This window comes from Medicago sativa, chromosome 3, assembly GCF_051527215.1.
Source record: "Medicago sativa cultivar Bolivia chromosome 3, Bolivia_mono, whole genome shotgun sequence".
In the NCBI taxonomy this organism is placed as follows: Eukaryota; Viridiplantae; Streptophyta; class Magnoliopsida; order Fabales; family Fabaceae; genus Medicago; species Medicago sativa.
Window position 1 is genome coordinate 55,148,550 of NC_140751.1, and position 11,539 is coordinate 55,160,088.

Consider the following 11,539-nt stretch of genomic DNA (forward strand, 5'->3'; position numbering starts at 1 on the left):
GGGTATAACACCCCTTACCTTTAAACTTCTTAACTTTAACCTGAACATGTCCAAACCAGCTCCCTCCCAAGACCCTAAGCTTGAGGAGTTCATTACTCTTGTGTATGCTAAGGTTCAAAGTTTGCTAGATTAAAGGAGTTAGATATCAAGTTTTATAAGCATGCTGCAAAATGGAATGAGCTGAGCGAGGAAATTGGCGAGTCTTTCTAGAAGATGAATGAGTTAGGAAGATAATGTGTGGAAGCTAATAAGGAAGCTCTTTAAGTTTGGTTCACTGAGCTTCTCTGTTAGATGGACTTAGAAGATCTTACGAGTAATCCAAGGAGACACTTCCTCTACAAGTATCCTTGAAGAGATTCCTGAAGTCTACGAGTTTCCGCTGGTGGACCCGTATACTCCTTTTGTGCATATGAGACCAGAGAGTCTAATCATTGTTGCTTCTGGCCATCAACCTGGTGCATTAGGACTTGCTCCTTCTAATGTTGTATCATATGATTAGTTTGAGAAATTCAAGGATGAAATAAGTAAAGATGTCAAAAATGGGTCGGGCCTTGCCCATTAGCCCGCATTTTTGACTGGAACTAAAAAAATGGCTCAAAATGGACTCGGGATTTTTGATCCTAGCCCATTTGGCTCATGTAAAACTTGGGCCGGGCCGGACTTGTCCATCAAGCTTTGGGCCAGCCCACTATGAATATTTTCATTTGATTTTTGGTTAAAAAACATTATATATTTTTTTAAAATATGATCAACTAATTTAAAATTTATTAATAAAAAAATATTTAAATAACTAAACTTACAAAAATGGATAAATTTTGCTATGTTTTAAAATTCTAAAGTTTATAAAATATTAATTTCATTCAATTGAAGGAATAAATCTAGAGTTTAATTAATATTCAATGTTGATATAAAAATTATTTACACTCCTACGTCCATCCAATTATATTTTTGCAAAAAGATAGTTACGAGTAACTAATATATAAATATACATAAAAGAATTGGATAAATTAAATAAAGGAAACTAAATCGGGTCGGGCTAGCCCCTGACCAACATGGATCGGGTCGAGATCTATAATATATAGCTGTCATACCCCAATTTTTGACCTAAGGTCCCACTGACACATGTCTTTTGACTAGGAATATTCCTTGTTTTTTTCAGACCTCCTCTCACTTTTTTTTAATTATTATTATTATTTATTAGTTTTTTTAGTTTCCATCTTTTAATACTTTATTTTTGTTTAGTCTTTATTTTCCAATTTACCTTTTTTATTTTTTTTAGTCTAATTATTTCTTTTAGTTTTTTTAACCATTTTAATGAGTCCGAAATAATTGTCTCTAGGGTCCAAAGAAAATTCTATTCCAACCATGCCACTATCACAGCCTCAATCACAAAGTCAGAAAGTTCTTTCCCATTTTTCATCAGGAACACGTTTCATCATCAATACATCTTCTCACTTTTTTTATTTATTAGTCTTTTTTTTAACTTTTAGTTTTTTTTTATCTTTCATTTTTATTCAGTCTTGATTTTTATTTTTTTTATTTTCCATTTTACCATTTTATTTTTATTTTTTTTCATTTAATTACTTCTTTAGGTTTTTATTAACTTTTTTTTAATGAGTCCAAAATTGTCAAAAATATAGTGTCAAGGTCCAATTTTTTTTTTCTTTCTCAAGTGTGCCACCAATCATGCCATTTTCACATGTCAACTCTCCCATTTGAAAAATCATTCAAATCACATTCCAAAACCATCAATCTCATTCAAATCCCCATCAAAGTGCATTAAACCAATTTTCCATTTTTCATCAACCTTAGAACCTGTAAATAGAGCTCTCATCCTTCACAATTTCACACACCAAAAGTTCTCTTGAGTTGTCAAAGAACTTTCCTCTCTTCTCCCTCATTTAGCTTGTGTTGACGAGCTATTCTTTTCTTCACCCTCTTTTTTCGGTCCCTTTGGAAAAAGTCCCTTCGGAATTTTGTCCCTTCGGAATTTTGTCCCTTCGGTAATTTTGTCCCTTCGGCTGTCCCTTTCTTTTATTTTCTTGCATTTTATTTCTTTTTAGCATTTTATTTTATTTCTATTTAACACACTCTCTTTGAACTCGTGAGTAGTTGAAGCGTACATCAACATCCGCCTCGAGAACGGTTATATTCCGAAAGAGAAACATGGCTAAGCACTATGGAGAAGACCTCTGCTTCGAGCAAGATGCTTTCACAGTCCAAAAAAATACAAAAAAAGAAATACAAAAAATAGCTCGCTAAGCTGAAAACCTGAAAAGGCGGCTTATGCAATAGAGAGCGTTCCGGTGGACTGAAAACCCGAAAGGGCGGTCCAGGCAAAAATTAGGGGCATAAAAGGGAATATATATTCCCGGTGGACTGAAAACTCGAAAGGGCGGTCCAGGCAAAAGTTAGGGATTTTTCAAAAAAAAAAAAAAAGAAGAAAAAACATGACTGCTGAAGCATGTCGATGGAAGTACGCTCTGCGTCGGTTCACAAATGGCAACTTCTTTAAACAATGGGCTTTCTCCCCAAGAGGCATCAGTTGCTACCTTGTGCTGGATTTTACACCGCCAACGGCTCGATTTGTTCACAATAATATCATCTCCAAGGAAGTTTGCCGAGTGTTTGTGCTGCGATATCAGTCCGCCTCCCATCCTACATATCTTGTCTCGTTACATCGAGTCGCCTATCATATCCAATTTATACATTCGTACAAGCTACATCCATACATTCATGCATTCATACAATCATACATTCATACATTAATACTGTCACATGTTCATACATTCATATATACACAACATATACACAATATCAATTCATACATGGTTGCATCAGTCACCCAAAGTCTTGTTTGGTCGTGTCCTTTCGTCTCAGTCCTCAATCATTTCAAGCTTCCAGTCCTAAACAACGGACCGCTTGAGTTTCCTTTTTGTCTTGTTCCAAGCTGCTAGTCCTAAACAACGGACCGCTTGAGTTTACCTTTTATCTTGTTTCAAGCCGCCAGTCCCAAACAACGGACCGCTTGAGTTTATCTTGTTTCAAGCTGCTAGTCCTAAACAACGGACCGCTTGAGTTTACTTTTCATCTTGTTCAAGCTGCCAGTCCTAAACAACGGACCGCTTGAGTTTACTTTTCATATTGTTTCAAGCTGCTAGTCCTAAACAACGGACCGCTTGATTTACCTTTTATCTTGTTTCAGGTTGCCAGTCCTAAACAACAGACCGCTTGAGTTTCCTTTCGGTCTTGTTCCAAGCTGCTAGTCCTAAACAACGGACCGCTTGAGTTTCCTTTTTGTCTTGTTCCAAGCTGCTAGTCCTAAACAACGGACCGCTTGAGTTTACTTTTCATCTTGTTCAAGCTGCCAGTCCTAAACAACGGGCCGCTTGAGTCTACTTTTTGCCTTGTTTCAACCTGCGAGTCCTAAAAAACGGACCGCTTGAGTTTCCTTTTTGTCTTGTTTCAAGCTGCCAGTCCTAAACAACAGACCACTTGAGTCTACATTTTCTCTTATTTCAAGCTACCAGTCCTAAACAACGGACCGCTTGAGTCTACATTTTGTCTTATTTCAAGCTACCAGTCCTAAACAACGGACCGCTTGAGTCTACATTTTGTCTTATTTCAGGCTGCTAGTCCTAAACAACGGACCGCTTGAGTTTCCTTTTTGTCTTGTTTCAAGCTGCCAGTCCGGACCGCTTGAGTTTACCATTTTGTCTTGTTTCAAGCTGCCAGTCCTAAACAACGGACCGCTTGAGTTTACCTTTCGTCACGTTTCAAACGGTCAATTCCAACCAATGAACAGTTTGAAATCACATTTTATTTTCTCTAGTGTCATCCCCAGCGTAGCTGTTCAAGTGATGTCGCTAAAAAAGGGGTTTTGTCTTTTGACTAAGGTCCCACTGACATACCCCAATTTTTGACCTAAGGTCCCACTGACACATGTCTTTTGACTAGCAATATTCCTTGTTTTTTTCAGACCTCCTCTCACTTTTTTTAAATTTTTATTATTATTTATTAGTTTTTTTAGTTTCCATCTTTTAATACTTTATTTTTATTTAGTCTTAATTTTCCAATTTACCTTTTTTATTTTTTTAGTCTAATTATTTCTTTTAGTTTTTTTAACCATTTTAATGAGTCCGAAATAATTGTCTCTAGGGTCCAAAGAAAATTCTATTCCAACCATGCCACTATCACAGCCTCAATCACAAAGTCAGAATGTTCTTTCCCATTTTTCATCAGGAACGCGTTTCATCATCAATACCTCTTCTCACTTTTTTTATTTATTAGTCTTTTTTTTTTAACTTTTAGTTTTTTTTTATCTTTCATTTTTATTCAGTCTTGATTTTTATTTTTTTTATTTTCCATTTTACCATTTTATTTTATTTTTCGTTTAATTACTTCTTTAGGTTTTTATTAACTTTTTTTTAATGAGTCCAAAATTGTCAAAAATATAGTGTCAAGGTCCAATTTTTTTTTTCTTTCTCAAGTGTGCCACCAATCACGCCATTTTTACATGTCAACTCTCCCATTTGAAAAATCATTCAAATCACATTCCAAAACCATCAATCTCATTCAAATCCCCATCAAAGTGCATTAAACCAATTTTCCATTTTTCATCAACCTTAGAACCTATAAATAGAGCTCTCATCCTTCACAATTTCACACACCAAAAGTTCTCTTGAGTTGTCAAAGAACTTTCCTCTCTTCTCCCTCATTTAGCTTGTGTTGACGAGCTATTCTTTTCTTCTCCCTCTTTTTTCTGTCCCTTCGGAAAAAGTCCCTTCGGAATTTTGTCCCTTCGGTAATTTTGTCCCTTCGGCTGTCCCTTTCTTTTATTTTCTTGCATTTTATTTCTTTTTAGCATTTTATTTTATTTCTATTTAGCATTTAAATTATTGTCATTTATTTTCCAGCAATTAGAATGTATTTAGGTCCAATGTAAATATAAATGAGAAAAAGTGTGTGTGTGTGTGTGTGTGTGTGTGTGTCTTTCTTTTTACTGCATTATATATATCAAAAAATACAAAAAATTAGATTAGGGATTTTGTGGTGATCCAACGTCACTATGAAAATCCACGCGCTTTTAATTTTATTGCTCCGTTAGTTTAATTTTCATTTATTATTCTAAAACAACAAAAACATTCAAATAACAAAAATCACAAAAATATTTTCATAATAAACCTTGATCCAAAATCAAGTGATAGTTCTTTTTATTTTCTTTCTTAATCAAATTTCAAATCAAATTTTAATTCTACTTTAAGTCTATTTTCTTTCAATATAAAAAATACAAATCAATTCTCATTTGCCACTTGGCTTTTCTCTTTAAAACTTTTTTCAAAACTAATAAAAAACACACAACAAATCAAACGTCAATTTCTACCCCGAACTACGTGATTTTGATCCTTCACGGGTACGTAGGCAAATGACACTCGTCCTTTAAAATCAATAAAATGTAGATAATTAGGTCTCCTTTTTTCTTTTAATCATTATTCTTAAATTCCTTCTTTTAAATAAAAAGCAAGTTTATAGCACATTAATTAAATGAAACCAAAAGGTTCCCGTAGAGTACTACGGACATAAAGGGTGTTAACACCTTCCCTTTATGTAACTAACCCCCGAACCCTAAATCTTTTCAATATGGGGTGGTTTGAACTTTTTTCACCTTTTCTTAAAAAAAAAAAATAAGTGTTCAGTCGTGAAATCAAAAGTGAGTCAAAAGCTAATCAAATAGCCTTGATCTCCGAAAAATGACGCGACAATAGCCTACTTACAAATGGGTTGGGCCGGGCTGGACCAGATTGGATCTGTTCAACCCATTTGACACCTCAAAAAACAAGGGACGAATTAGCATCTTAACGTGCTCTGATTGAAGCTCAAACTAAGAAGCAAGCTGAAATGGATGAAAACTTGGATCTGTTGATTAAGCTAGCTTTTAAGAACATCCACGACCTCTATGAACCCTTTTGGCTTATGTTTTATTGCGTTGTAGTATTTTGAACATATTAACTTGTATTTGATAGTTTTATTAGTATCTATATGGTATATATGCTAGTTATTCTTTTTGTTGATGACTAAAACGGGAGTAATAGTAAAATTTAATTTATTTGCTAACAATTGTCTATTCTGCGAAATTTTAAAAACAAATATCTATTGGTGTGCAATTAACAAAAGATCTTCAAACTAGCTTCACTATTTATGTTTCTTTTCTTCAATTCTCTAACTGTGGATTATCAGAGTTAAGTTGAAAGGAGGTTAGCGTATTTTTTATTTTTTTGGTTTCAGGAGGTTTGTGTATTTTAACAACCGGTAATAATAATAATAATAATAACGGATACTTTTTTAAATGGCAAATTTATCATATCATATATAGAAAAAAGTAGAAAGAGTACTCTAGCTAAATACAAACAACACCAAATCTTAGAGGAAGCAAAGTTCACACAACATATTAATTTCTCGCAATCATCAAACGGAAGATCTCAGAACATATATTATACATCATAAACAACTCAATTTTCTTGAATAAAATGACAAAGTAGGTTATAACAACGAAAAACAACACATTATTTTTTTATTGAGGGGGAAGTGCCAAAACAGAAACAGAAAGAAGCAATGCCGATATAATAGTCCACTTGAGTTGAAGAAATGCAACGATTAGACAATTGAATGTAAGGATGCCATTAAAAAAAAGCTTAATATAAGGATTGGAAAAAGTTATCTGTAAAATTTGAATAATAAATAAATATAAAGTTGTTCATAAGAAAAGTAACAGGAGGCAAAAGTCGAGAATTAGTTTTTTTACAAGATGTCGAGAAATTAGTTTACTAAAAATTACATAATGCTTTGTATTTTGATGACTAAACAATAAATATTACCATTTTGGGAAGATTTCTACAGAGGGCACTTGGTTGAAGATCCAATGCTCTTTTCCTTCATCATCTGGAGCAATGCTCTGTTTAAGTTCCACGCTCATAGCAACAAGACTCAGAACTTCAAGCTTTAAGTGTTCAATGCCAATTGGTAACGTCATCAGTTGGGGAATGTACCATAAAGTGAGCTTTTTCAGAGAACCCAATGCACCTTCGTCAATAAGGATGTAACTCAAGTTACACAAATCACGAAGATATAGTTCCTTCAAATTCATAAACCATCCATCTTCAAAATGTAACCTTTCCAATTTGTCTTCATAATCAGAACCATCCGAGATATGGAGGGACAGCGAGTTTGGGAAACTTATGAGTAATTTCATTGCATCATTATGTTGATTCGTAAGACTCACTCTAAGCTCAACAAGGTTTGTGAGTTTTGGAATCCACTCGGGAAACTTCTTTAAACTCCTGTAGAGTACAACACGTTGAAGCTTAGGTGGGGGTGAATTCAAATCCAGATCAATGAATGTGTCAGCAGAATCGGTTCCAACAATCAGTAGTTTCTCCAATTGTTGCATCTTATTGATTGAGGAAGATAGAGCACTCATATATTCACTCCTAACACCTTTCAAAACCAATTCCCTTAGCTGATTTAGCTTTCCTAGCTCTTCGATTAGCTCAACCACTCTATTATCATTTTCATCTTCATCATCATCTAAATAAACCGAATTTAGAGTCTGTAAGGATGTCATGCCTCCAATACCATCCTTCAACTGAATTAATGACATACAATGGCCTAAAAAATGGCGTAGCTTTCTAAGCTTGCAAATCTCCTTCGGCATATTACGATTGTTAAACTCTGTTTCTCTTAAATCCAAAGTCTCTAGGTTCACAAGCATGCCAATGGATTTTGGAAGTTCAAAACATGTTTCTTCAGTCATCCTAAACCCAAAAAATTTCAAGTGGTTCAAACTTCCAAAATCATGAGGAATTTCAAGTTGTTCTGAGATTAATGTAAGCACCTTCAACCGCCTATATTTGGTAGGGATCGTCCTTACAAAGGATTCAAGTGATGTTTCAGGTTCAAGAATAAGTAGTGATCGAACATGTGAGTTTTCAATACCTTCCATTAAATTATCAGAACTGGGTGCTATTGATAGGCGTCGAATCATTCCAGTTAAAGACAATTGTTTGCCCTCAATAATATTCTTGCAAAAACTTAAATCCTCACCTTTTTTAACGATCATTGCATGCACTAGATCATGAACACGACATCTTTTTACTCTTCCACCAATACTGATTGAAGCTACTTGCACCAAACTTCTATGGATTAACTCTTTTAAATATCCTTCTGCAACCTCTTCCAATGTCCTTTCCTTGTCTTCTTTCACAAACCCTTCAGCAATCCATTGACGAGTCAATGTCTTTGAATGAACTTTACAGTCTTTGGGATATAATCCAAAATACAAGAAACATGACTTGAGATTGCAAGGCAAATCATGGTAACTAAGTCCTAATATTTTTCTTATCACAGAATATTCCTCTAACTTCGACTCTGCATTTATATGTTCACTAAACTTACACCATTCAATTGGATTTCTTTTGGAAGATAAAAGACTACCAGTGACTACAATTGCTAGAGGTAATCCTTTGCATTTTTCAACAATTTTGGAAGATATATCAATAAGATTTTTTGGACAAAGTCCATTCAAGTTTCGGAATGCCTTCTTGTTGAACAACTTCAAAGATTGTTCTTTAGTTAAAGATTTTAGCTCATGCACCGTAACAAAATCAAAGTTCTCAGAAGCATCTGCAACATCTTTGTTTCTTGTAGTGATTAATAACCTAGAACCCTTTTTGTTATCAATCATAGCAAATTCAATATCACGGCAAAAATATGAATCCCATACATCATCAAACACTACAACATACCTTTTTTCTTGCAAGTAGTTTATCACTTCATTAACTAATGAATTTCGATCCATTTGATGGAGACTCTGAGGAGGATCTTTCCCTTGTTGTTTGTAAATCTCCAGCAAAATGTCCCTCAACACTTTTTCTATATTGTATGATTGAGACACCGTGATCCATAAAAGACAGTCAAAGTGATTAACTACCTTTTGGTTGGCAAAAACTTTTCTGGCTATAGTGGTTTTTCCCAGTCCTCCCATTCCAAAAATGGAGACAACTGTGCGCTCTGCTCTTCCCTCTACTAACAAATCAATCAATTTGTTTCGTGGCTCTTCAAAGCCCACAAGATCAGCTTCATCCATATAAATGGAAGCGTCTTGAAGGTTGTGCAATAATGAAGCGTTTTCACTTGTTGCAGAACTACTTGATGGCTTATTCGAAGAAGATGGGAGTTGGAAGCCATGATCTTTTTCACTTGAATCTTCTTTTATTTCTCTAATTCGGGAATTGATGTTCTGAATTTTGACTGCTATTTCCAGACGAAGAATCTTAGTTTTCACCAAGTCAACAGCACCAGCAGCACATCCAGGATCAGAAGATTGATGTTCCTCAAGGAATATATAATCATCAATGACATCTTCTATGTGAAAAGATGCTTCTATCAGCTGTTTGATCTTTGCTTTGATTTCCTGACTTGTTTCCATGTCTTCCTCAGCATCAGCCATTCTATCTGCATTATTGATGAATTTTTCAATGCTTTCTAGTTCCTTTTTCAATTCTGCAATTTCTTTTGGGACACCCCTGATCATGTTGAATGCTTCCTTCAAGAGTGGAAGCAAATGATCGCGAGCTAGCGGAAGGAAGTGATCAAGAGCGCAGGAAAGTGCAGTGTCACACATTTTGTTGTATCTTTGATTTAAATTTGCTAATGTTATGAGTAAGATGAGTGTTATATGGTAAAAGCTATTAGTCCTTCAAGATTATATAGCGTAAAGTCTATCAATGAGTGGTGAGTAATCATTTGTCATTTTTTTCTTTCAAAATTTTGTCGTACTAAAAGCAAGTTGATAGTTAGCTGTACAACTAACAAGTTGCCCAATTGTGTGGAAGAAAACGATTTAGTTTTGAATGTGCAATTGTATGGTGCGTCATAAAGTCAATGAGAAGACTCATGTGAGAACACTTGTTATTATGAGAAATTAAATAGTACTGGTCTTAGTTTTTTTTTTTTTTTTTGACAAGTACTGGTCTTAGTCTTTATTACTTACAGATTGTTAATTTTTTTACCTGCAGATTTTTGCACATTATATAGAATAAATTTGCCTATTTGGCATCAGAATATGATTATGCTCCACTAGTTCAATTTAACTTCACATTTATGAGTAAGCAATTTAATATACAATGATAAAAAGTCATTGTAACTCGCCCCTTTATTTTGTTTTATTTTTTTAGATTCACATGGTGTGCATCATACGAATTCGGGATTTTGCATATTTATTCAAAAGTTTATTCCTAAAGTCCTCGTCAGCTAAACTCAGTTGGTATGAACAATGCATAATATATGCAAGGTTCGGGGTTCGAATTCCAGCCACCACAAAAAAAAGTTTATTCCTAATGGTAGAGCCTTAAATTTAATGGTGGCCATAATTTTTTGTTATAAAAATGAGTAGTTACCATCATTTGAGTTGTATATTTTTCTTGAAAATTTGGGATATTATTATAATAGACGAATGCACCACCAAATTTCAATAATTTTGTATCTTGAAATTTGTATTAAACTACTCGAGGATATTTGTTAACATTTTTCCTGTTAATATTGTTTTGATATGCTTGTAGAATTGATAATACTATTGTGCCAAAATTGATTACAATAATAATATTTTAATATATATTGTATATTTGTTTTAAGGATATAATTATATTTAAATATACAAAAATTGTATTTATAACGTATAACATCAAAAACTCTCTAAAAATGGTCTTTATAAATTGGCTAAAGTGCACTTTTCTACACCTAACTTCCAAAAACTTGCAATTTTGGCCCCCTAAATACAAAAATTACAATTTTGGCCCCCTAAAATTTAGCCCCTTTGCATCGTTGGTCCCTTTGGTCAATTTTGACTTATTCAATGCCTATGTGGCAGACCACGTGTGTAATTAATTAATTTAAAAAATTAAAAAGACAAAAAATAAATTTTTAAATTAAATAAATTAAAAATAAATTAAAAAATCAATTTTTAAATTAAATAAATTAAAAATAGAATTAAAAGACCTAATCATGCAGGGCCATGGACTTTGGAACAAAATATTCACGAGATATGTTAAGTGGAGTAGGACCAAGCAAGTAACTGTGTACGGTAAGAGATCTTAGGAGACGAATGAGAATTTTCCAACTCATCGAACTCAGCAATTGATAGACATTTGACAAGTGTACCAAATATTATCGAAGTAGTAAAAATATCGTTCCCACAAGGACTGGTTTTAATCTCAATAATTCAATTACGTTGTAAAATAGGATGTATAAAAGTTATTTTGTTTTGCCACTAGGCAGTTGATTGGTTTGATTGCATAAAAGTAATGACAGAAAATAAAGTTGGTTTTAAGAATAAGAAAGAGATGAGCTTAGGTCTTTTGAATCATCTATGTTCCTCTAATTGGTATACTGCACCTATTCTTATGAATGTTTCTCTAGTTCCATGATAGTTAACAAAATAGCCTTAATCAATCCCTTGAGTTAGGACCCTCTTCTAAGATTACAA

At 33.8% G+C, this 11,539-nt stretch overlaps 1 protein-coding gene across 1 annotated transcript; it reads right to left on the reverse strand.

Annotated features, from left to right (window-relative positions):
• Nucleotides 1–6,766: 6,766 nt before the first annotated feature.
• LOC146938459 (disease resistance protein RPM1-like) lies at nt 6,767–9,826 on the reverse strand. Its single transcript, XM_085752403.1, has one exon. It carries the CDS (start codon nt 9,677–9,679, stop codon nt 6,872–6,874), a length of 2,808 nt encoding a protein of 935 aa, XP_085608529.1. The 5' UTR covers nt 9,680–9,826; the 3' UTR covers nt 6,767–6,871.
• Between the last annotated feature and the right edge of the window lie 1,713 nt (nt 9,827–11,539).

Coding starts and splice junctions, on each gene's coding strand:
- LOC146938459 (XM_085752403.1), bottom strand. CDS start 9,679: ATGTGTGACACTGCACTTTCCTGCGCTCTTGATCACTTCCTTCCGCTA.